This window comes from Eumetopias jubatus, unplaced genomic scaffold (assembly GCF_037043125.1).
Source record: "Eumetopias jubatus isolate StellerSeaLion01/CBP00866 unplaced genomic scaffold, mEumJub1_p1.0 scaffold_6, whole genome shotgun sequence".
Classification (NCBI taxonomy): Eukaryota; Metazoa; Chordata; class Mammalia; order Carnivora; family Otariidae; genus Eumetopias; species Eumetopias jubatus.
This window is the reverse complement of record NW_028274812.1, coordinates 7688034-7714798: the sequence shown is the minus strand read 5'-3', so window position 1 is coordinate 7714798 and position 26765 is coordinate 7688034. Positions and strand designations below refer to the sequence as shown.

General features: G+C 48.3%; 1 protein-coding gene across 7 annotated transcripts in view; it reads right to left on the bottom strand.

The window, feature by feature from the left end:
* Nucleotides 1-26765, bottom strand: part of AGPAT4 (1-acylglycerol-3-phosphate O-acyltransferase 4) — a 122312-nt gene that overhangs the window by 60763 nt on the left and 34784 nt on the right. For 3 of the 7 annotated variants that reach the window (XM_028103338.2, XM_028103339.2, XM_088023807.1), the window contains exon 2: nt 26439-26695. The exons of 1 other annotated variant lie outside the window; for it this stretch is intronic. In XM_028103338.2, the coding sequence (XP_027959139.1) occupies nt 26439-26616 (178 nt within the window). In that variant the 5' untranslated portion in view covers nt 26617-26695. Of the gene's footprint in view, nt 1-7778; nt 7885-26438; nt 26696-26765 lie in introns of those variants that run through there. 3 more of the 7 variants (XM_088023806.1, XM_028103340.2, XM_028103341.2) reach the window with 3 other exon arrangements.

Below are 26765 nucleotides of genomic sequence, written 5' to 3'. Positions count from 1 at the left end.
TTCTGATCCATCCAAATTCATCAACATGGAGATCTCCTACCACTTTGTTGGAGAATAACGAGTCCCTCTCTCAGTTCAGATGACTGCTCTCAGCTGAAACTGCACATCCGGCCTGCGGACTCGTGAGCCCAAGGCAAGACGACCCTTCCAGGGGCAGAGATGGGAGAGCTGTAGCTCCCTGCAGAGCCTGGCCTCCCCCCTCCCCCCCCGCCCCCCCCCCCCCCGCCTGCCGCCAGGGGCACAGCTGAGCAGAGGAAGTCATCAGACCCGAAGCTGTGTTACAAAGGAAACCTTGTCCCATTGATCCAACTTCCTCCACAGTATTGATCCTCCAGGTCTTCCTGGAGAAAGTCAGCTGGCAGGGAAGTGGGTACTGGAGGCTTTTCAAGGGAGACTTAACGCGACACCTAAATCAGATAAGGCGAAGGTTAGGAAGTTATTAAGGAAAAATGACGATTTGCCTTGGGACTAGATTAATGAGCACCGTGGTCCTAAGGGAGATGTCAAAATACCAAAAGAAGAGGAAATTACAGGAACTAATTTCCTTTTTTTTTCTTTTTAAGTTTTATTTTAATTCAAAGAGGACCTCAGGTTAAAAATGGAACACAGAAGAAAGAAAGTCGATTGTCACCACCAGGCAAGATGGTTTTCTGTTTCTTTTACTAGTCCCTGGCTCCCCAGGCTGCTGTGTACATTTCCCACAACCTCTTCCTGTGAGGCGCCAGGGGCTCTGGAGTGGGGACCCTGCGTCTGTCCTCTGCAGGGGGCTTCTCAAACATTCATAGGCCATTTGCACCATCTGCAGGTGGTGTCCTGATGTAGAGTCTTAGCTCTGGGGCACGGGCAGGGCTTGGATCTGCCCTTCTAATAACTCCAGGGCGATGCTGAGGCTGACCTGGGGGAGAAGGGTGGCTGAACACTGCATCCCAACTAAGGCCAGGTCCTGGTCTCAGCTCTTGGAATACATTAGTTCTCCTCAGCCTCTGAGCGGTACACAAGGAAGGCCCCATCTGACAGATAATTAGTTAGACCTGGGTCACTATTCACCCATAATTCTTTCCCTCTTTCCATTGTTCTTACGTGGTACATCCAGGTTCCTATGCCTTAGCCTGCCATTCCCAGTCTGAGCCTTTGAAGACTCAGCACGTGCATTTTCTCCTTGAGGAAGCCTTCCTGGTCCAGCAAGCCTAGACAAGGTGGCTCTCCTATAAACACCAACAGGCACTCCTATATACTTGTTGTACTAGACGCAGTGGTTATCTACTGTTTTGGAACAACTATAACCCCAAACTTAATGGCTCAGAACAACAAGAAACATTTATTACCTCCGACAGCTTCTGGGGTCAGGAATTTGGGGCTGACAAGACTGAGCGATTCGGGCTTGGGGGTCTCTTGGGAGGCTGTAGTCAAGATGTCAGCTGTGTCTTGACTGGGGCCGGAGGATCTACCTCTAATGTGGCTAACTGCAGCTGCAGATCCAATTCTTCCCACGGGCCTGTCTCAGGGCAGCTTGCATGTCCTCAGGATATGGTGTCTGGCTTCCCCAGAATGGGAGTGGGGGTGGGGATGGGGGCGTTGATGGGAAGCGGGGGGAGAGGGAGGGATGGAGAGAGGGGGGCGGCAGAGCTATACTTTTTTATGACTCAAAAGTCACAGAGCATCATTTTCACCACCCCGTTTGCTAGAAGAGAGTCACTAAGACCAGCCAACGTTGGGGAGTTAGGAATTGGGTCCCACTTCTTGCAGAAAGGATTGTCAAAGATGTATTTAAAAATTACTATCCTGTGGCCGACTGAATTTTCTACAGATAGCCGTAACAACGTCTCCTATGCCCCATGCTCTTCTAGAACAGGGTCGTTCCGCCATTGAGAGGTAGAGTCAAATTCCCCCCGCCCCCCGTTCTGAGAGGGCTGCTAACATGCCTGTAACCAATAGAATGTGATGGAAGTAAGGGATGACTCTCAAGACTAGGTCATAAAAGGCAGAGCACCTTTTGCCCTGTGAGCTAGGACACCTTTTTTTGGAGCCCCAAACGACTAGCTCAGAAATCCTACTACCTTGAGGCTGCCATGCCCCAAGGAAGGCCAGATGACATGGATAGAGCGCTTAACTGACAGCCCCGGTGGAGATCCTGGCCAACAGCCAACGTAAACGGCTAGATCAGTAAGAGCCCTCCAGCTCATTCTAGCCCCCAGCTCCGCAGGCTTCTCACCAGGAGCCAGACATCCTGGACCAGAGTATAACCATTGCCAAGCGCTGTGTAGCTTCATGGCCCACAGCATCAGTGGGCGTAACGGAATGGTTGTTTCAAACCGCTACATTTTGGGGTTCTGTGTTACACAGTGTTTAGTAACTGGAACATATTTTGCACTGCAATTGTCCATGCTCTCTCTCCCTCTCCCCTGATTAGACCGTTAGACTCAAAGCTTTCCCAGGGCACAGCCGCTGTGTTTTACTCCTTCTTGTAAAGCACCCAGCATAGTGCTTGGCGTGTCATAGACACTCAACAAAATGTTTGTTAAGTGAATAATGAATGGATGCGAATTCACGGAATTGTGCTGGTATAGTTCTCTTTGGCTGGAATTCATGAGACCCACGGGACCGAAGTCCTGTGGTTAGAGTTCCCACTATCTGCCTGCCCAGCTTGCTGCCCAGCTCCCTGCCCCCATGGAGTTTGTGTTCCTTTGTTATATTCTCATCCCGTCCTTCTTCTGACCTTCTAAATTCACCACAAAAGCATTTAATCAAGGCCTCCTTCGGCTGCTATGCAAAGACTTGCATACCATTAACATAAACAAGCTGTAATAAGGGCTCATAAAAGTGGTTGTGGCCTCCAAGTCAAAAGATACTTCCATTTAATTTTGATTCTAGGTTCAATGTTTGGAAAACAATTTTAGAACTCTTGAGTTGACGTCACCGTCTCGATTCCAAATATATGGGCTGGGAAGATGTGTTTTAGAAAATTAAATTTTTCCTCAGTTGCCTTCAGAAGAGTTGAATGCATTTAATCTTCATATTAATAAATGTATACAAAGGGGATTGTGTGTTTATTAACATTTGTATATCTTTCTACATCAATAGAGAATATATACATATATTTAAAGATTTTATTTATTTATTTTAGAGAGAGAGAGGGAGAGAGAGCGAGTGCCAGTGGGGGGAGGGGCCGAGGGATAAGGAGACAATCATCCTCCATGTGGAGCACGGAGCCCCGCTCATGGCTCCATCCCACGACCCTAGGATCATGGCCTGAGCAGAAACCAGGAGTCAAAAGCTTAACCGACTGCGCCACCCAGGCGCCCCTAGGATATATTTTAAACATATCTGATTTTTGAGAAAATGGTCTTTAAGTTGGTCTGGATAGAAGTTTCAATTATTGCATTCTCAAACTGCCCTTCAGTTGATCCAGTGCCTTTATTTATCATTTTATTGGATTTAATAACAATGAATGCCTTCCATTTAATATTCATACATCCACGTTTGTAACTGGCTCCAGGCTAGAAGGTAAACACTTCAGCTACTACTTCACCCCCTACCCAAATTTCCTTTTCATTCTATATCTACCCTGTAGTCAAAGACAATTATCTAGGAACAGCACTCGGTTCTCATTATCCCATTATGTCATGATTAAGTTTAACTCTCCTAAATTTTACAAATGCTAACTAAATCTAAAAAAGCAAACAAAATGTCAATCAAAACTTTTTTGTCAGCAGCAGCCGTTTTAAGAAAAAAAAAAGTTGTTCCCTCAAATTCAAAGAATTTGTGTGCTCTGGTGACTAGTAGATAGATATATGATGTAATTGACAGAAGAAGCCGGATTTTTTTCCCCCAGAATTAAACACATCAGTGAAGTAAAGCTGCGAATGACTTTTCATTCCTTCCCCCACCCCTGCATTTTGATGTTGTGACTACTACAGAATCAGCTATAGAAATAAGTGAGTTGTAGTTAAAAGGAGAAAAAAAAAAAAGAAAGGAGGATCCCCCCACACTTGAAAGATTATCAAGTTTAAAAGTCTACCTGGTATGAGTGCCTACACAGCACTGCTGATCAAGAAGTGCTGGGGGGAAACCAAAGACGGCACTGGCCTCAACCTCACCAGTGACACCTGAGCAAGAAGAGTTTGACACGGGGGCAGAGGAAGGTTGACGGTCCTTCATGGAAGGGTGCGTGCAGAGAAGTTTTAGCTGCGGACGCTCTCCGTTATAAGGAAAGCATGGACAGCACTGCAGTGCCAACTTGCCAGGGTCAAACAAGTGTGACTGTTCCTAAAACATACCTTCCACCTGCCTCCCTCCAGGCTGCCCAACCTCAGGCAGTGGGCCTGTATGTGCCATTGACCTACAGGTCCCGTGCCAAGCTGCTCTCCAGGCTCAGCCAGAGAAACTGAGGCAGTGAAGCCAAATGGGCAGAGCCAGCCGAAAGAGGAAGCCAGGGCAGTCCCATTTCTCCTGGAACAAGGGCAGTCATGAGTCTCCTTCCAGCTGTTTCCTGACACTGACGTGAGAGCTTTCATTCTCTCTCTTCGTGCATCAACTTTGGTCAGTAAGTCAGGCACTCTCAGGAATGACCAAAACGGACACCTGAAAGTCAAAAACTTGAAAGAACAACACTCCTCAGACAGAGGGAACAGGGGCTTTGAAACTCATCTTGTCAGGCACTGAAGCATGTACCCAGCTTATTTCTACTCAAGACATTCGACTTACATGGAAGATCAACTAGATGGATACCTAGTGTCTGAAGCAAGAAGCAATAGCACTTTCAGGGGGGAAAAGAGGCAGCATGAATCTTCCTATTGGCAGATCACACAAAAATCAAAATAAGAGGAAGTTAAATGAATTCTGAGGAACAGATTAGAGGGGGGGAAACCACATTGTAATAGTTGAAATGACAACAGCAACAAGCGTGCCAACATGAAACTCTCTATTCTTTGCTGGTCTCCTCTTCAAAGTTGTTTCTTCTAAAATAGGGCATTAAAATAGTCCTTCGAGACTTCTAGGTCTGGGACAAGATGGATTAGACACACTTTTTCCTGTTCAGCTAACTTCAGGGCGTTAGATAGAGACTCTGAAAGGTGGAGAGAAGAAGGCAGGGGCCACCTCAGGATCAGAGGGAGAACGTGGCGGTGAGTTCCCTGGTGTTTATATATATTTTTTCCATATATCCCAGACTGGGTGCAGTAGATGTCGGCAACCTGGAAATGTTAATGGGATGCAGATGAAACTAGCACCCCGCCCCCACCCAAGCCTCCTCTTTCTAGCTAAAGGAGCAGGGAAAAGGCAGTCTCTTAAGAGAGAAAACTTTTAGACATTAACTGCCCTACTCCAACCAAACATGGAAAAACTATAGCTCCACCCTGATTCATATCAGCAAAGACCTGGGCAGGGGGGGGAGACCACCTTCAGGCCATAACAAAGCTTTCCTCCCCAACTCCCCCACCTGCTGGGTGGTGTCTGGGAAGCCTGCCTGGGGAGCTGGGACTTTCACCAACCTCCCTTGGGAATGAGCCCCTAAGTCTCCCATGTGAGAGGGCACTCTTCCCTGTCCTAGCCCAGGTGCTGTCAGTGGAGGTCTGGTGGGAATTCTGAACTCCCACCTTTGCTCAGCACCAGCGAGGCACACTTCCACCCTCCAGGGCGTCCGCGGAAGTACAGTGAGGCCCTTGCACTTACCCTTGCTGGGCAGTAGCAAGATGGCAACCCTTCCCTCACTAACACAGTGTCAGAGTAAACCTGCTAAAACAGGTCTAAATAAGATCCAGAGTCTCAAACCATAATACCCCAAATGCCCAGGATACAGCTAGAAATCACGGTATGTACGAAGAACCAAGAAAGGCTCAACTTTAATGAGGATGGACAACTGACACGTGTCAACACTGAGATGCTATAGATGTTTGGCTTCTCTGACTAGAGTTCTAAAATGGCCATCCTCAAAATCCTTCAACAAAGTATCATGAACACACCTGAAGTAAATGAAAAGCAGAAAGTCTCAACAAATAAATAGAAGATGCAAAGAAGAATCAAATGGAAGTTTTGGAATTGAAAAAGCAGCAACAAAATAACAAAGTCAATGGATGGGCCCAACAGAACAGAAGCAGAGGAGAAGAATCCACAAGGTCAAAGAACAATAGAGATTCCAATCAGAACAACGGAGAGAAAATGGGCTGAAAGTTAGTCCTTCTAGTTACTCAGTGAAACATTCCAAGGAAATCCTGGGTCCCTAGAAAGTATAAAGCTATTATGCAGACACTCTTTCCAATGCAGACGTGAATTTAAGAGTCTCATGTTTCCACAAAATCTATGCAGACTGAGTTGATCTGATCTCTCTTCTGCAAAGAAGAGTGAGCAATCAATTAGTGATTCTAGAAATCTCCTGGAGGCACAATTGCTAAAATGTCTTTGGCTGCTTAAAAATGTCAATAGAATCAGTCACTGAAGATAATAAAAGCCCCTCTTGCTCCTGGTGCACTGGCTTATGCCCATCTGTTCTCCAGTGAGTACCAAGACCCTGCCCAACTCTGGGACAGATCTGAGTGAACAGAAAAAAAAAAAAAACTAAACAAAGCAGAACAGAACAAAAACTTACTGGGTCACGTGATCAGCCTCCCGGCTGTTTTGGTACCAACTGTCATTCAGGGCACTGGGCTTTGCTATGAAGATACTGTAAAGCTGGGTAAACACATTCGCTAAGAAGATAACACAAGAATAATGCAACGAATCAATTCTTGCAACAAATATTTGTTAGTGCTGCTAGGTGCAAAGCACTGCTCTGTGTGTTTGGAACACATACATGAACTCTAGACAGAGGTCCCTGTAAGGACCTCAAAGTCCAGTGAAGTGAGGGGCAGACGGAGGTGCAGACAGATGACCATTAACATCGACATAAAAAAATAAATAAATTAGTAAAGAAAATTCTATTCCTCTGGTTTAAAAAAAAAATGGTAGTCTAGGCTAAGGGGGCTGGAGAGGGCGTGGGAGCTGGATATGGGCGCGGCAGACGGGAAGTCACCGGGAGCAAAAATGGCGGCCCACCGGCAGAGCAAGGAAAGCCTGGTGACGGAGAGCTGGGGGGCCGGGGGTGAATTCTGAGCACCACACGGGGCCTGTGGTCACAGTGGGGCTCCACCAGCAGTGGGAAACGCAGTCTGAGGCTTGCGTAGGAGCTGGAGACCGAGAGACATGGATTTAGAATCAGCCAAGGGACACCCTGAGGTATTTCACTTTACATATTCTAACAAGAGGTTGAAGAATGAGAACCCAAAGCAGTATCAGCCATCGTTTCTCGGGCTTTTTAATCCCCCTACCCACAGCCCTGGTAGTCTTGTTCAAACCTCGGTGAGGCCAAGTTCCCATTCTAGTAAGGCAGGAATTGTCAGTTTCAAAAACAGGTTTTCTGGAAACCAAGCATCCATTTGACATTTCAGTCTTTCTTGTTTTATATGAACATCAGCTACCAAGGAAAACCCCGTGCTTCTAAAAAGTAAGCTGGTCGGTGTGCGGACAGCTGTCTCAGGATGTTTCCTACGTGGACTTTCCCTCACGGCAGCGCCGCTCCTGTGCATTTATCCATCCCTGCAGCTTGGGTGGACCCTTCTATTCTTTCAACCTTGGCATCCTTCGTGTTCAACAGCTGGATGCAACACACACCCCCCTGTCTGCGAATGTACGCACCCACACATGCCAGACGGCCCCGACACCCCGCAGATCTGAGCTGGTTTTTCTTTTTCCCAGCACTCACAGAATCTAAGACAAAATCCAATAAGGTGCACAGCAGTTCCTACCTCTGTGGGCCGCATTAGCATTCTCTTAGATCCACGGCAACAAAAATGCCTGCAGGGAACAGCTGGGTTGAAAAAGGCGCTATCGTTCATCACGTAGATTTTCAAAAGTCATAGCTATGGGGGGGAAAATGTGCAGAAATGGAAAATAATGATATGGACTCAAAAGGAAACTCTTTGTGGCTGGTTGGTTTAAATAAAGAATTCTTTCTTAATCTCAGGAAACAAACTGAGGGTTGCTGGGGTGGTGGGGGGTGGGAGGGATGGGGTGGCTGGGTGATAGACATTGGGGAGGGCATGTGCTGTGGTGAGCGCTGTGAATCGTGTAAGACTGTTGAATCACAGATCTGTACCTCTGAAACAAATAATACATTATATGTTAAAAAAAAAAAAGAAGAAGAAGAAGACAGCAGGAAGGGAAAAATGAAGGTGGGGAATCGGAGGGGGAGATGAACCATGAGAGACAATGGACTCTGAGAAACAAGCTGAGGGTTCTAGAAGGGAGGGGGCTGGGGGGATGGGTCAGCCTGGCGATGGGTATTAAAGAGGGCACGTTCTGCATGGAGCACTGGGTGTTATGCGCAAACAGTGAATCATGGAACACTACATCAAAGAAAAAAGAATAGAGAAAAGAAAATAAAATTACCTTCAACATGCATAAAAAATAAATAAATACACAAATAAATAAAGAATTCTTTCCCAAGTAGTTACACCAGGTACAAAAGAAGTTAGCGTGAATTCCCTGAATTCCTAACTTGGCACAAACAGCAGCTAGGATGAAAGGAGCAGAGGCACCTCATGCCAACAGGAAGGAGCAGCTCATAATCAGACACAAGACGTGACTGGCACTGCCTCGGGGACCGTCAGCGGCGTGGGTGAGCGGCACTAGCGGGTTCCCTGCGAAGAGCCTCGCGCGTGCATTGCTGGGAGAGTGGGCATTCACCCTGCAGGGAAGGCTGGCTTCCTCAAGGAAACAGAAACGCAAGCCAGATGGAAAAAGTTGGGTCGTCCATAAATCCGCTGCAAGCCTGCTGATGAGAGAGGTCAGAGTGGTGCTTTACTGAGATGCAACCCCCATAGGGGTGGGAACCTGCAGCGTGGACGGTGCTCCCTCCCTCTGGAGGCCAGCTCAGCAGAAAGGCACAAGCAGAAATCCCGAGCCCGAGCCCGGCCTGGAGGGGATCTCCGCTTCCTCCTCTCCTGCGATCCCTTGAATTCATCAGTTCATCCAGCAGCTCACATCAACCTCTCTAACAGCAGGTGATACAGCATGTGCCACGGGGCTGGATCAAAGGGTTTAGAGACCACTCACTTACGAGGAAGATGTTGCCAAGCCCCTAGAGAAAGTCTTCACAAACTTAGCTATGAACTATGTTAATGATTTTAACAAAGGCGGAAACAGGAGGGAATTTTTCTGTTTCTTTATTGCCAATCTTGATAGTCCACACCCAGTCTAACAGGCGGAGGCGGAGGGTACAGGCCAGGAGAGACCTGGGACTAGACCTGCACGTGGACAGAGGAGGGTCAGGCCAGAGAGCGGGGCCTAGGTGGGGGGGGTCACTCAGGCAGCAAGAGCCCCTGTCAGAGGCTAGTTGACTCTTGGAGGGTCAGCAGCCATGCCCACGGGGGGGCGGAAGCTCCAAAGGAGAGGGAAGGTGTCCTCCGTAGTCTGCCCGGCTCCTACGACAGCAAGCAGCATGAGCAGGTACTCAACACGCGTTTGTTGAGTGAACCAAATGAGGTCAGTCAAGGCCCAAATACAGAGGAGGGGTTGGAGGCTCGACAAGGATGTGCTGAAGAACAGAAATGCCGGGAGGCGGAACAGGCCTAGTGGCATGTTCAAATCCCAGGGTGACAGCTGGGACAAAGGAGACAGGCAGAAGCCCGGAGACAAGCTAAGGCAAGGACTTTTGGGGGTCTGGGGGCTTCTGACCAGTCTCGTGGTGGCAGAAACCAAACGAGCCTGGCCAGCCTGGGTCCTGCAAGTCAGCAGGTGCATCTGCCTGTGGGGGGGGGGGGCTGAGTATGGGGGGACATCACTTCTCTGGCCTGCTCTGTGTCCCTATTTATGCACTATTTCTGGCTCAGAGGAGCTGCCAGACTGTTCAGTCCTGGGGCCAGCAAGGATGTGCCCGGTGCCTGCCCTGGGCCACCAGAATCCTCGCTGGGAAGGGCCTGCAAAAGTACAATATTTCGAACGGTGTGGGATTGGATTGCAAGCTGGAGTCTTCCAAAACTAGGCTTTTGTTGGCTCCCAAACCTGTTCTGCTAGCTTCCTCAGATAGGACTCAGATAAAGGCAACAAGGGCCGGCTAACTGCAGCCTCAAAAAATCAGTTCACATCTAGCTTACGAGTGACAATCGGTCCTTTAGGGAGGCTACCACTATGGCCTTTATATAGGATTTTAAATACTGACTTAAATTCCCAAAAGGGAATATCTACAGACACTTCTGATTTCTACAGACCTGAATACAATTTAATACTAATATTAAAGGAGTCTTCACAACCAGGCATGACACGCTAATCCTATTTAACTTAGCAGCCCACCCCTGGATACCCCTGAGCATTGCATTTCGAATCTGTTGCTTAGTTTATAAACGACTTCCCAGACTTGAGTTTCCCTATATCTAGGGGTTGAAATGTCTGTCTGATCCAGTGGGCAGATTTGTGCTGGATCTCAAGCTCCCCGAGGTCACAGCTCTCCTCTACTTTGCACACTCCTGAATCTGCACAATATACCTAAATCCCCAATGACTGTGGCTCAGCCCAGGCTGGCTCCTGGGAATCACACAGAAATATCCTGGTTCCTTAGCATGAGTGCGGCTGTCAGATCTGGCTTTCTGGCACAGAGAGCTATAGACAGCAACCGTTATTTTAGCCCGCAATAAGTTCTTTTTGAACCTTCAACATCCTAGACTTTTATGTTCTGGAGTCAAGCACACACATGAGATACAGAGACGTTTGCCAGAGGGAAGAGGCCCACTCACTTGAACCACCGGGTAGGATGATCTCTCCCACCTCAACCACAACAAAAATCTCAAGGGTCCTCTTGGTGGGTCAAACTCTCAGTCTCCATATACAGCCACTACGATGTCTGTACCCAATCTTTTACTATGGATACAGCATTAGCCCTGAATATACACCTCAGAGTGGATGGAGTACACAAAATCGAGTTAATGTGTGTCCACAGGAAAAGCCTCTGCACGCACCCTTCCATGAGGGCTGTCAACCTTTCTCTGCCCCCGGAGCTGAGAAGCTGATCCAGCTCTGAGAAGCTTGCCCCTCTGCGCTCCATGTCTTGTTAACAGGGATGACAGAAAACCAACAGACGTTTGTTCATTCAACTAAAGCCAAATTTGTGAGGCTGCCAAGAGCTCGCTTGCCTCCCGATCTGACGAGGCTCCTTCACAGCCCGACGAAGGAGACTGTAACACGCTTACACCCACAGCCTCGACGGCGATACCTGTTTCACAGAGTTCCGGCCCCATGTCTGGGTGGTGCGCTTGGGTGAGAAGAAACTCACACACAAGGGGAGCAAAGCGCGATGCTCTCGGGGCTCTCAGAAGAAAGCTGTGAGGCGGAGAGGCCACCCCGTCCCCAGGCTCTCTGTGCTTGGGGGACCATGTGAAACACACAACCCTCTTGCCCCAGGAGGGCAGACGACCTCCACTCCCCACCTTCGAGAATTCTCGGGCCGTTCCATCCGTGTAGTCAAATGGCTTTCACGCAACCCCTCTTTCCCCACGCACCCGCTCTGCTCCACTCATGAAAGCTCCCCAAAATGCTCGGTCAGCATCTGGGACCCCAACTCTCTCTTTTAAGGTGATCTCTTCAGTGACGGCGCCTCCTGCCTTAACTAGTGCGGGCTTCCCTCCTGTGCTTGCTTGGCTTCATCTCCAGCTGCCCACACCCTCATCAGGACGTGCTGTGCTGGGCTCCCCCGCGTTCCCATCAGCCTGGCTTTGGCCGGACTCACAACATTTCTGAACAATGAGCAGACGGAACAAGGAGGCATGCCAGGGGCCAGAGCACAGCAAGCACGTGCAAAGACAGGAGTGCCCAGGAAAACTCGGTCCTTCTGTTGGGAAGCCAAGGCATGGCGCTGAGGGTGGGAAGTGCAGCAGAGGACAGAGGTGGGGGCACGAGGTGCCTCAGGTAAGAACCTGGGTCCCGGTCAGCTCTGCGTGCCCAGCAGTTAGAGCACAATGCCTGGGATGTGCTAACAGTAGGTACTCAATACATGTTTCCTGAACTGAATTGAAGGGCATTCCATTGTTTGAGTGTGCTTTCCAAAAATGTATGGGGTGTCAGGTGGAGGACGCGTTGGTGGAGGGCTGAGATGGAGATCTCTGTTCAAGGCTCATTGCAACGGTGCTGACAGTGGCCCAGCCCAGGACGGAAACCTTTCCCTCATCTACCTGAAGGGCCAAGCGTGCGTGTGCTAACCCAACGGGAAGGGGCTTGACTTCATCTGACCTTTTCTCCCATGAATCCTGCCTCTAGTTGGAGACACGGGACTAGAATCTGTCCCTGTCTGCTTAAAGCTACACATTGTATGTGAACAACCACATATTTATGAGCATCCAAACTATCCTGGTGAAAGCAATGCCCTGGCAGGAACACCTGCCCCGTTTGGCACAGGAAGATTTCCAGGAAGAAACGACCCACAGCCTTGGAACAGAATGAAAGAGTCCAGCCAGCAGCGTCCGTTCCACCACCTGGCCGGCGGCTACACAGGCCCACTCAGCACAGCCCTCACTGTCCAGGCGTGGCCAGCACCGCCCACTCCCTGCACGACCCCGGGCTCCCCCTGCATGACTCGTCCGGGGTTGCTGGTGCACAGACCTGTCTCCCACAAGGTTGTGCTTGGGTTTCAGGGTGGGTCCCTTAGTCATTCCAGCCCCCCCTCCCTGCTCACTTCTTGGCCCAGAGCCTGTGCTATGCTGACACCTACCAAGGCCCCCTGTCTACTCATCCGCCACTAGATGCCCTCTTTGATGGCTGGTGTCTTTGACCAGGTGGGTCCTCCTTTCTTCGAGTAATAGAAGCACTCAGGGGGCACCTGGGTGGCTCAGATGGTTGGGCATCTGCCTTCGGCTCGGGTCATGATCCCGGGGTCCTGGGATCGAGTCCCGCATCGGGCTCTCTGCTCCTTGGAGGAGCCTGCTTCTCCCTCTGACCCTCTCTCTCTCTCTGTCTCTCATGAATAAATAAATAAAATCTTAAAAAAAAAAAAAGAAGCACACCCTCAGTGGTGGGCATGTGACCTGGACAAGGTCACTTCCGTACTCTTCCCTGTCCAGAGTGACAGCGCAGGTAGTGGTGTGCGGGAAAATGCTTACCAACCAGCTCCCCAGCAGGGAGAAAAAGCCCTGATGTATAGCTTTGCCGACTTCCACGGTGTAAAGACTCCCACTGTGGCTGATGTCAAGTTGTCAGTTTGTACACTGAATGTGTGGTTACGTAGCGTTTCTAATACACACATAAAGTCTCCATAAATGGCCTCCAGGAAAGGCGTACTAGTAAAATGCAATCAACTAATTAGGGAGTGACAAGTTTTGAGTACTTATTACCTTTGTTTTATAATATGATATACTGTAAGTTTGTGGCGGTTATGGTTCACAACTGACTTGGAAAATTTTAGCACCTGGCACTGGGGACTGTCGGCTCTCCTGGTTATACAGATGGGCTCGTGACTCGGATTGGGCCAGGCCCTGGAGCTGGCGGTGGGGGGCCCCCTCTCCTTCTTGGTAGCGGAAGCGATTAGAATGAGAGTCTGAAGCTTTGGGCAGCCATGCCGGATGAAAAAAAAACCCACCTGCCAAGAATCAGGGCCACCAGCACAGAGGAGCTAAAGGAGCTGAGTTGGCCGGCATCCCAGCTCCCGTGGCCGGTGGACGCCGATACTAGCCCCACTCCCTGTAGTTTGGTACCGTGAGCTAGTAAAGTCCTGACAGGTGCTTTGGCTAGCTGGGCTTCAGCCCCACGCAACTGGGAGTCCGGGCACACATGCCTTCTGCCTCTCTCCGCACCCCAGGTTCCTGTTCTCTGAGGTCTGGCTGATGTCATTCCCTTTCTAGAGACTTCCCCAACTAGTCCAGACTAGAGTAACTGAAATCTTACAATACTCAGGTCTCTCCCATATTACTTAGGAATGAGTAACATGGTCTTCTGTTCCCTCCTGTGTGTTAAACTAGGTTAGTAGTCAATAGACAGGTTTGGGCTCATTCAATAATTATGACTTAGAAACAGTGAAACGCAACGAGTCCATCTGGGTCTTCCAATCACCCACACCTGCGGGTGACATAAATATATCTTCAGTGTCAAGCTCCATGTGCACAGTGGCTCACTCCAGGCCTGGGGCGGTCCCCTGACTTAGCCACATGACTGTCACAGAGAGGGCTACTGCTCTGTGTCAGGAGGGGCCTGGCTGCTGGTCCCACGGGGATGACCCCCAGTCAAACATCACTGCCCCCATAGGGAGTTCACATTCCCAACAGCAATAAGGTAAATCAAGACAGAGACTAGTGCCAGGGAATCCCAGGGAAGGGAGTGACTCATCTTTCCAGCATTTGAGGGAAAGAGCCAGCATGGGCTTCACAAATGGCAGGACTGAGACAGAGCTGCTGGATGCAGACTTCAGGTCCTTCCTTAGTCACACATTAACCGGTGATCTGTACTGCGTACCTGCCTGGTGCCCTTGCTGGAAGGCATCGCCTGATTCTTTGAATGGGGCCTTCCCCTCTTTTGTTCCAAGAAAATCATCCTAAGCATCACACACATTATTCTGATGCAAATGACATGAAAGATTGCTTTCCACTTGCACATCTCAGCCAGGAACTGTCCCATCCAGTCAAGCCTTGGCCTAAATGATTATGAGAATAGCATGAAAATGACCTCCCCGTGCAACGTCAGCCAGACATATTCACCCTCGAAACAAAAATCTCACATTAAAAAACATTCCTGTTGCATTTACCCAGCTCCTTTATTTCCACTGAGAAAGGACCACGAGCTGAAGCAGTGCGCATGAAGGCCGTGTTTACAAAACCCAGGACGATTAGCCGTGGTGTTTGCGCAGAGGACGCTCAAACTAAATTGTCGCGGTAGAGTGTCTGTCAAAAGATACCCCCTTTGAAATGAAAAGTGGCGAATTCATACGACAAAAGGCAGGTTAAGTAAAAAATTAATGTCTCGTCCTTGGCCTAGGATCACACACAAGGAGCAGACGGTGAACATGAGCTCATTTCTTAGTTCCGGAGACAGGTTTAGGCCTGGGCGTCTGCACTTGGACCCAAGTTACGGAGATCAACTTGTCGGTCTGCCTGGGGTTGTCGTGATTCTAAACCCCACAGCCTGGGGACCCTGCCAGTTGGAGGCAAACAGGAAAGGCTGATCACCCTCAAGACCCTTGGGGCAGATAGGACCCACGGGGGTGGAGGTGGCGGGGAGGCGGACGGGGGAAGCCCTCTTCTCCCTGCACCCATCATCTCGCTCCCAGGAGGTATTATCAGGCAAAGCAGCCTCCAAAGTAGGCCTCCTTTTTAAGGATGTTCTTCCCTCTGCCCATCTAAGTGATGCCACGCCAGCCTCCCCCTCCCTTAGCGGGAAAACACGCCTTGTACCTCCATCATCTCTTCATAGAGTCCACGCTTACTTTCTCTGGACAGGTCCCCGTATTCTTGTGTTAAACTCTGAGGGCTACCTCATTAGAACGCCTTCAACACTCTCTCCTCAGCACCCAGGCCTGGGCAGGTACCCCGTGGCCCTGTTTACTGGGTAAACGTACCTGACTCGGGTTCTTAATGCCGGAAGGGATTCGAAAGCCATCTGAACAAGTCCTCCATGCACGCAGGTGGCTTGAAGAACGCCCTGCAACACACTCCCCGCACCCACAAGGAAAGCTCTCCCAGTCTCCTCGGGGTTCACGGGAGGGGCTCAGCATTTCCCGCACCGCCTTGCTGTCTTTGGCCGTGTTGTGGGGGGCCTTCTCCACATGCCCGATCCTTCCTTCCTAGGCTGTGGGCTACATCTGGTCCCTCCTCCAAGCAGTGTCCGGCAAGAAATGACAGCTATGGCATCTCCCAGGTGGGTCTCCCCGGCCACCAGTGTGTCCCCTCCCACGTCCCTCCACCACCCCAACCACATCCTCCTCTGCCCCCATTCCGGGTGACCTGAGCTCCGTGTAGGACACACTCAACGCCATCTGGCCCACGCCCGCTGACTAAGTGCGTCCTAACAGCAAGAATGCCTTCACCCTACATTTTTATGGCGTGTAAAATTCTCTTTCCCTCTTGTACAAGTTGGAAAACAAAGGTCCAGTCACCAAGGGGATTAGGCCAGTGCACAGGAAGCCAGGACACCCAAGGCAGCTTCCTTCCGGGAACACCAGAGCAGGTCATCTCCCACCCCCACCCCGTCCCATGGCCCCAGACACAATACATGCAAATAAATCCACCCAAAAATGGCTGCACAGGGACTGTGAAGGCAGCCTGAGAATGGGAGAGAAGACTCACTTGACTCAGTGCTTTCCCCGGCATGGCCTCCGTACACCGCGACAGATAGGGGCCTCATGTGTATTTTATAACATTATGATAAAACACCGAGGCATTTCTAGGATCTTTTTTCTTCAAAACAAAAGGTGAGGGAATACTTTTAATTCCTTTCTGAAGACCTGGGATAAAGCCCGAGAAGGGATGCCTCAAACTGTTTGAAAATGCCTCACCTCCCATCTGGACCCAAGTTCAACTGAAGTAGAGGAAACTAGGGGGCTTGCCATTCGCCTTCCCTTTGCTTTGGAATTCGTTCTATGAAGCCTGTTTCTCCCTTGCCTCAAGCTCTGTGTTACTTTAAATTCTATCTCCGGCAGGCTGGCACCAAAACCCGTAGGCTCAGGCAGCGGTCTTCACATGTTTTATGATTATTTAAGTAAAAGAAATTAAGTATGCACCATTAGCACATGCAAATTTTGTTCTATATAATTCATAAAATACTTTAAGTGCCTTTTATCTTATCCATGTATAATGATAAAGGAAACATAGATTAGAAACATAAATTTCTCTCTATACCCTAATGGCTTGTCTTGTTTACCTCCTGGGGAATACCCACCCCACTTTGGAGACCACACACCATCGTCTTATGAAGTTACGAGACACCAAAGCCAAACTTATAACCTAATTTGAAAGCCGTAACCTAAGTCAGAAGTGAAATTTAATGCTTGCAAAAACAAATGGGGACCTTGGCTGAGGATTAATTTATTTATAAACCACATCAACAGCTAAGACACCTTGCTCAAAGACAAGCATCTGCTCATACAATTATCCTATGTGTATTACTAAATTTGCTGTTTCTTTACTACCCCTATTTTAAATGTGCTCCCTATGTAAAATATAAAGTGATTTCTTGTACAAAGGATTATATACATATGTAATTATGTGTAATATAGACATATATATCCCTCTGTTATGCGTAAAACACATGCACACACACATAACCAAACATATTTTTAAGATACAGAAACGACGTTACTCGAGGTAAACACGGCATCCTCTAACACAGTGACATTACTCTTAAAAACTTTTTAAAAGTCCAGTGGCACCTATCAAACTCCATTTACCGAATCAGTTACGTAAGATAAGACCATTTGGATATTCAATGTGCTTCCAATCACCAAAAGTTATCAACCGGATGGCCGCGATATTTCTTGACGAACTGAGCTGACAACATGCTGCTGTGGTCAGATCTCAACCCCGGTACTTTTCCCCCCTAAATAAACAAAATGGTGCAGGTACAAAGAGCTAATTTTCTAACAAGCTTTGTGTGGGAAAGGTCAGCAAAGTAAAAGCCCAATTCTAAACGAAATGGTTTCAGCAGGAGCTGCTATGCGGGAGTGTAACACTGATTAGAGGAAGGGAAGACATTGTATCTGAACGAAGCTGGGCAGACACAGTCCGTGATACTAGAGAATACAAAAGCCAGGCATATGGGAGTCAGAACAGACTGCCTCCTTGAGATTACTTCATTTGCTATGACTTCTTTATGCAAGGCAAATAGAAGGAAGAGAAGATTGATTGCCCCCTTTGTGGCCAGAGAGGTGGTTCCTAAGGCAGACCTAAGTATTGCTTTATGTGTAAGCAATTCCCTTTCCCTGACACTTGTGAGACCTTTCTCCAGGTTTGAAGGACTGTTTAATTCTATTTTTCCCAGGCAGATGGTTTTGGTGGTTAGCCAAAGCAGTTCTGGACTTGAATAGTGTACTTAAAGTGATAAAAATAAACGCCAGTTGGAAATACAAGACAGGATGAAAGAAAAGTGCAAGCCCGTCTCCATTCATTGGAAGATCCGCACACCAATCATGGCCGGACTCGGGTGGGGCTGCCCCCTCCCTGTGAGCTTGTCACTGTGCTCCTCGTCCCATGCTCCCCGTGTTACCAGCCCCACCTCACTCATCAGAGGTCCCTGACTTTAAGGGGTAGGAAGAGGGATTCCTTGGACTGGTCCATGAATGAATGAGAGCAAGGCAGTCTACCTGCATCATCGCTGTTTCCTGTGCTACCAGTAAATCCAACCTGGTTGGGTGAGCAGCAGCCAGGCGAGGGGGAGGAGGGTGGAAAAAACCCAGGGTCCACACATGTTGGCACCCCAGTCTCCTTCCCCCAGGAAGCTCAAAGTAAAGCCCAACCGGAAAGAGACTTAGAAAAGGAAAGTGAACTGGTTTTCCAGGGCTGCTGTAACAAAGTATCCCAAACTGGGTGCTTAAAACCCACAACAGTCTCCCAGTTCTGGAGGCCAGAAGCCAGAGATCACCGTTAGGCAGGTTGGTTTCCCCTGAGGCTGCCAGGCAGAATCTGCTCCAGACTCTCCCACCTCGGTCTTCTCCCCATATCTTCACATCGTTTTGCTCTGTGCACATCTGTCGCTGTGACCCAATTTCCCCTTTTATAAAGACACGGTCCTAGTGGCTTAGCGCCCACCCCACTGACTGCATCTTAATTCGATGACCTTCAAAGACCCTGTTTCTAAATCAAACCATACCGACAGGCACTGGGGGTCGGGACTACACTGCTTTCGGCACAGCTCGACCCATAACCCGAGTATGTGGCTCTGGGGTCATGCTTCCACTCACTACTGTACTTGCAATGGGGTTCCTTATGCCGTATGCGGGTCTGAAAAGCAGGAAAGCAGGGCCCGAAAATTGTCACCCCAGTGCCCGGGACTCCCGCCAGACACGGCCTTTATTGCAAAGGGCTCCCGCCATAAGCCCTTCTCTATTTAGTTCTTCTGGGTGTTTGGGTTTTCATTCTGTTTTTCTTTCTTTCACTTTATAAGACACACTCGTTGTATGAAATATAAGATATTCAGAAAATATAAAGGCAATTTAGAAAAAGTCATCTCTAATTATAATTCCTAAAAATGGCACTCCGATAAATTGACTTCCAGTCTATATTTGTAAGGCTGGTATTCTATTGTACAGTTTGGCATCATGCTATTTTTACTTCATGTGATCCTTAGGGTGGAACACGGTTCAAAGAAATAATGACCCAGCTGGGTATCTTTCTATAAAAGATTATGTGTGAACAGATTTTTCAAAAGGAACAAATTAACAATTTCTCAAGGCACATTTTGAACAATGCCGCTCAGAGCAAGACAAAAATAAATCCTGACGTAAACTGATATTCACAGGGCTTGGAATCCCCGAGCATGAATACCTGGAGTTCATCTAGGGTACTGGGGGCATCGAGCCCAGTCTGACCCCCAACGCACACCTGTCTTCCTGTCCTCCCGGCCCAGCAAGGCTGCTGTGGCCTCATCCATTTGGGCTCCAGTCTGCGGACACAGGACGGTCTTGACATTTGGTAGGTCCCTCTCCTTTCGACGTCTGACAGCCTGAATGAACCAGCTTACTCCCTTGGTGATGCTAATTATGCTTTTTCCTCGGGCTAGACCACCTGTCCTCTTGCCAGGACATCGCAAAGCCTCCTCCTTCCATAACCCCTGGCCTATGACGTTGTTTCAGTAGAACACGGACCCTTTCAGAGGATGGCCTGTCCCTTCCTGTGTTCCCTGCGTACCTCTATCCTAGCTTTTATCTAGTGCTCCACAATGGCTTGGATCCCACATTTTCCCCACGAGAATGGATCCCTCTGAGGGCAGTCACTGGGTCCCCTTCATTCCTCCTGGGGATGTGTCGGGCCCCCAGAACGAACTCCAATGAGTGTGTAGAAGAGCACTTGGCCGAGCAGTGACAGGTGTCTGGCTGGGTCACCTGGGACCAAGACAGTGAATTCATATGCCCGGCGTTGATCCTAGCAGATGTTTGCTGGACATTAGCCATGGGTGTTAAAATAAAAACTCTCATCATGTACTATCTTTGTTTGTTTCAAAATATGGTAGAAAAAAAACGCATTTGGGGACCTCAACTCTGCTAATTACTAACTGTATGTATGACCTTAGACTGGGCATCTGACCTCTCTGAGCCTCGGTTAATTAAGCTACAAAACGGGGGATTGACTGCTCAGAGTGATTATGGGCTTAAGCCATGTAACGGATACAGAAGGGTTAGCACGATGCCTAATACATAATCAACACCACAGACTGCAATGATTGCAATGATTAGAAATGAAAATAACTTCCTATTATGATTGCATTTCTCTTTTCCCTTTCTCCATAGCCTTGGGGAATGTCACCTACTACAGTCACCAGGGGGACATTTGGCCTCAGCCCAGGAGCCAGGCTCCTCAACCCCCAGGCCACGCCAGGTAGCACTGCAGAGAGGTTCTGCACTTAGACTTCCTGGATTTAATCACAGCCCCTCCACCTCCCGTGTTACCCTGGGCAAACAGCTGAACCTCTCTGCCCTGCACATGGTGGGTGCTCTATACTTGTTGGAAAAAATGCCAGAAAGAGAAAAAAAAAAAGCTACTTAGTGTAGGATCTCTGTTGCTTGATCTCCTCTCATGGATCCAGTCTTGGATTATGTTGTCATCGCCTGGGTTGACAAGGAGGTATAGTCCTTAGAAATAGAAATTAGGAGGACGAAGGTGCTCTTTGCCCGTTCCTGAAAGCACTCGCTAAACATCCCTGCGGACATTGTGACATGTCCTGGGTCAGGCCATCAGAGGGTGACTCCAGGCGAAGCCTGCAGCGTTTGCTTGTTACAGCTGGGGGTGGGGAGACCAACACACTTCAATTGATAGTGAGGAGAGGAAGGGGTCCCAGTAGAGAAATTCGGGTGCCCCCTGCTCTGCTCAGGGAGCTAGGCTTTGCCCCTGGGTTAGAATGCTAATCCCCAGGCAGTGCAAGGCACTTACCATGAGTCTTCAAAATCCCTTCACTCTGACTCTTCATCAAAGCCACCATCCGATCACACAGCTGTAGTGAAGGAGAGAGCACCAACTTCAGGCTTTTCTGCTTCTGCTGACCTCTATAGTCAGTTATCTGTACCCTCCGGGGAGGTGCTCACCACCTGGGACCTGCTAAGGATGCAGCGGAAGACCATTGATGACGACACCCAGATTTCAGGCCGTGGCTCCCAGCAGAGGTGTCGACAGGTCCTACCTGGACCCACATGTCAGCAGGAGCCAAAGCCGCATGAGCAGGGTCAGGACAAGGGGCTTTGGGAATATCTAACAAAGACCCTTGCTGACGTCCTGGAGGAGAAACTATTGTGGCAAGTGAAGGAGTCAAACCTATCCACGACTGAAGAGAGTGAAAAATCAGTTTGGATTGAAATGAGAAAGGCAGCCCTGCCATTAATCAGGCTGGGAAGAGAGACACGGATCCAGCCTGCTGCCAAGGTAATAGGATGCAACGTTTCTCCCAAGGTCATGTCGGAAAAGGTTACAGCGACCCCTTTTCTGATGGATCACTCTCCTACCAATGACACACGCTGGCTGGGTGAAGAATCTGCTTTGTCTCAGGCGGATGGAGCTGCCTCCCTATCTCCACGGTCTTCAACTTCACCCATGTCCCGGGAATTCAATGCCTTGGGATGCAGGGTTCCTTAGGCATCTCATAGCTTCCATCCCGTCTGCAGGCACATCCCCTTGTTGAGGCTGTTCTGACAAGTTGCTGAGCCTGGATCCTTCCAGAGAGGATCACAGACCGACTTCTGCCAAGCTCACCATACTGCTGAGCCCCATTTCTCAGGTCACAACTCCGAAGTGACTTATATATCCTGGAGTCCATTGCAAATGTGTATCATTATTACGGCAGGAAAACTAACGTCTGTTGTTTCAAGGTAGGACACATGGGTGGTGGTGTAGGCGGTGATCAAGAGCTTCCTTCTCCCTTCGTGCTCAACTACTGCCTACTACTAATAAAGTGACCAATAATCCAGTCAGGGGGAGCAAACCAGGCATGCAGAAGACAGGAGGAAACATCTTCCCAAGTGCAAAAACAAAACATCTAAACCCATTATTAGAAAAATCTCGGAAACTTGGACAATTCCACTCCATTCCCTTTATTGAAATATAGTTCATGTTTTGAAGTTACCTATCTAAGTAGTTAACTGCCCTAATGGGAAAAAAGGAGAGGCAGCTGTAAGCAGGAAGGCAGGACATTTTCTTTTGCATCTTGGCACTCCAAATGCCAACTGACCCCTGGCCACCATGCAGCCTTGCCCCTGGAACTGTGCATCAGACAGACACTGAAAACCATGAGTGTCACAATCCGGAGGAATTAAATGGGGTGGCTCAACCACACAGAACTAGTTAGCGGCAGGGAATTTGGCAGCAAGGCACCAGGGCCTGAAGGGGGCACGGGGGGGGGGCAGGAGGGTGAGGGGTGTCTCCATTCTGTTTCTTGTTACCAGCAGTTCTTTCCTCAAGGTCATTAAGGTCATCTGTAGTCCTCCCTGACCCCCCCCACCCCCTTTTAAAAACTCTGCCGTTAACAGGTTCTTTTCATCTTTCTGTTTTTATCGGGTTTCTTTTTTTTTCTTTCTTTTTAGCCTGCAGTGTCAGAGGGGAAGAACAACAAGCCAGCCCGTCTTGGCCACCTTTCCCTAGATATTAAAAACACTTCCTGTGCAAAGGAAAGGTAACTCAGCTCTACTCCTCGCCGGGCTTCGTGTCCTTCTTACAGCTCCTCCCCTTGCCAAAGCTGCTCCGCCCTCCCTGTCCTCACTCCCCGGTCCTCCTGGCTTAGCCTTTCCTGCTTCCCAATCTAAGCGAAAGTAAAATAAAACAATCATGCCAAGCCCAGCCATCGATTAAATATGCTTTGAAATTGTTATGCACGATGTCGGTCCTGGCCTCCAGAACGAAATGCTCTGTGCTGTGTGTCTTGCTAATAACTGAGCTGTCTTGGCTGCATTTTGTCTCTACGTGTCATTCGCATCGGTGTGGCCTTTTGCACGCCGGCTTCACCACACCAGGGCTGCTGACTACTTTGGATTTACCTGGTACAATACCAAGCTCTTAAGAAACATGTAAAGAGAAAGGGATGCTGACAGAGCTCTGTTAGTAAAACGTGAACGGGGCGGGGGCGGGGGGGGGAAGGGGTGTGGCGTCTGAGTCTCCAGGAAACAACTTATTCTGCCTTTTTTCTTAAAATGTCAGTGGCTGCTGACTTTCTAAGCTTTAGAGTGATTCATACACCAGAAGACACAATTAAACCCCATGAACAGTTTTTGTCTCAAGCTGGAGAGAAGGAGGGAGAAGCGGACGGAAGGAGCCTGACCGTCTCTCACTCCAAGCTGCCGAGGAGCCCACGACCTGTAGCCTGTGGCCATCAACGGCTAGCAGTCTGTCTGTTATGTGTTCTCTGCTGTCATCGTGTAGCACACAGGTTATAAGGAAATCTACCAACCACAGAGAGCACGTGAAAGGGGAAAGAGGAGAGCAGCTTTGCTGTGTAGCACGTGCTAGGGTACCAGGGACAGGGACTCTGAGAAAAGAACGAGCCCCAAATTTGTACGGGACTTGCTACAATGAGGTGCCCCCTCACCAAGCCCAGGCTGCCATCACCCTCGCCTTCTGCCGCCTGCTCTTTTCCCAGGAGGCAGGACCACTCCTTGCCTTCTCTATCCACATGGCTGTAAAATGGCTCTGGGTCTGCTCAGCCGACAGCCCGTGAATGCTCTGCTTGGGGCCATAGGCACAGACCACGGCGGGTGTACGTGACGGAGCTGCCCACAGACGGACGTGCCGCCAGGCTTTTCCATGAGGCTGCCTGTCCTGCCGTGCCCCCTGTGCGGGGAAATGCTGGCGGTCTTGGATGCTTCGTTCCCAAGTTTCGTTTGGAATTATTCTAAAATAATTCTTAATCAGTTTGTGATGGAGAAAAATCCATTTTGCTTTCTTTGTTACCCATCTTAATTTCCCACAGAAACAAGTAGGCTAAAGCACCCTCAGGAGAATTGGACATTATCCTGCCATAACCTTGGTAGGTCTTCACTACCTACTACAAGCAAAATATACTACTCTTAGGAACTCGCATCCTGAATTCTCCCTCTCACTTCTTGACTCCAAATGAGAAACTCAATTCTGAACCACCTGCTTGAAACTTGGTTAGGGGGTATGACAGAGCAAACAGACATGATTTCAAATTGTAAACTGACAGATTTTGGAATCTCATAGAGGTGTGCAAATCATATAAATACGGGTTTCAGCGAAAAGTGCAATCAGCATTGCTTTGTTAAATTTAAATTTTGTTTAAGTAGACACCTATTGCTAGAGTATGGAAAGACACTCAAAATTGAAAGGTATGGGACACCTGGGTGGCTCGGTCGGTTAAGCCTCTGCCTTCGGCTCAGGGCATGATCCCAGAGTCCTGGGATCGAGTCCCGTATGGGGCCCCTTGCTCAGTGGGGAGCCTGCTTCTATCTTTGCCTGCCACTCCCCCTGCTTGTGCTCACTCATTCTCTGGCAGATAAATAAATAAAATCTTTTTAAAAAAACCGAAAGGTAAATCTCAGACAATCATCACCTTCCCTTGCTTATGCCAACTCTTCCCTCTTCAAACAGCTACAGTTCAGGCTCAGGCCACCTCCTACTGCCTCTGCCCTGCTCTGACAATTGTCCCTTTTCCAGATGCCTAAGTACCACAGACCGACGTGAGAGTAAAAGGTATACAAAGAAACTTGCAGTACGTACCACTGCACTGAAGGGTACTGTAGGCAATATGCTATAGACACGTGGATGAAAGATTCTTTTTTTTTTTTCAGTTATAACTTGCCTTTATGATCTTAGAGGACTATTTTCAGGACATATTTGTGTAAAACACACGAACATAAGATATGGTGGGTCTAGCACTGACACCATATCAGAAATAGTATCAAACATACTTCCAAGTTCTGAGTTGGTGAAAGAAATCATGAGTAAGGATGTTTCTATATTTTTTTTTCTCACAAGTTAGTATTTTGAGGTTTAAAAAATAACTGATTGGGGGCACCTGGGTGGCTCAGTCGGTCAAGCGACTGCCTTCGGCTCAGGTCATGATCCTGGAGTCCCGGGATCGAGTCCCGCATCGGGCTCCCTGCTCAGTGGGGAGTCTGCTTCTTCCCCTGACCCTCTTCCCTCTCGTGCTCTCTGTCTCTCATTCTCTCTTTCTCAAATAAATAAATAAAATCTTTAAAAAAAAATAACTGATTGGATCAGTGGTAATCCATTTGGATAATTGTAGGCAGCTTGTATTGTTGTGATTCAAATTCAAATTTGATTGCTTCATTTAAAGGGTTTCAGAAAGATACCAATAATTTTGGACTCTTGGCATAATCTAACGGAGCTGAGATTTTTAAATTGCTTGATTTGAAAGAGCTCATATTGTTAAATATGTTCACACCCATATATATAATTGGTAATGATACACTGCATTCTCTACTGCTGAGAATAGGTACAAATTTAAGGTCAATCAACAACAGAACTCATCTCTAGACATACCCAATATTCTGATTTATCCCCTTTCATTTCAATTTTAAAATTCAGGCCAGTGGGATTAGTCACGTTTAAAATAGTCTAGTATAATCAAACACGCGCACACACAAACACACAAATCCATGTATATAAAACTGGAGAAATCTAAATAAGGCTGGTGGATTGTGTCAGTGCTGGTTTTCTTGTTGGGACATTATACTAGAGTGATGCAAGAGGTTCCCTCCCACAGGGGACAACTGGCCGAAGGGTATATGGGAGCTCTCTGTGTTACTTCTTACAATCCCATGCACACCTACAATTATCTCAAAATAAAAAGTTAAAGAAAAGATGCAAGAAAGAGAACAATATATTATATTGTCATTTCGTTTTTAAAAATATGAGTATGTATTGTGTATCTGGACATATACACAGAGACTCACCTGCGTTCATGTCCACACATAAGAGCCATACATACATACATACATACATATATATGCTATTTCCATGAGGGTAACTAAGAAATCATTCACACTGATTGCTTCTGAGGAGGAAAACTATAAAAACAGAGACAGAACGCCCATTTCCTTTCTACAGGATACCTTTCCGTGCCTGTTGAACTGAACTGTATGCTACTGACATTACTCATTCAGAAAATAATTTTGTTCAGAGTGAGGACAGAACAGCCACTTCAGACCTGAAACAAGCGAAAAGAAAAGAACAAACAGTGCAAGCCCAGGGAGCCCCTCGAAGCCCTACTGCTGACCCCCACACCCGTGAGGGTGCAAATAGAGAATACGCAAAAACTCTTACGGCTGGAGACGCAGTAGGAAAGTCTGCAGTTGATCTTCCTGAAGAGCTGCTTGTTAATTGGCCAGAGAAGGAGAGTGAAGAGCTGAATGGTGTTTATTATTAGCCCTGAGGCGATAAACACGTAACAGAAGATGAGATGGCACAGGAACTGAGATTTCAGCAACCCGATGAGGTCCATGGCGTGTGGTTGCTTTTATTCAAATACTCACAGGGGAATACTTCCAGAGGGGAAAAAGGCCCGGCACTCGGGAAAGCGTCTAGAATACAAACCAATGATACATGTTACAAAAAATCATCTGTGCTTTTAAAGAGTCAGGAAAAAAAAAA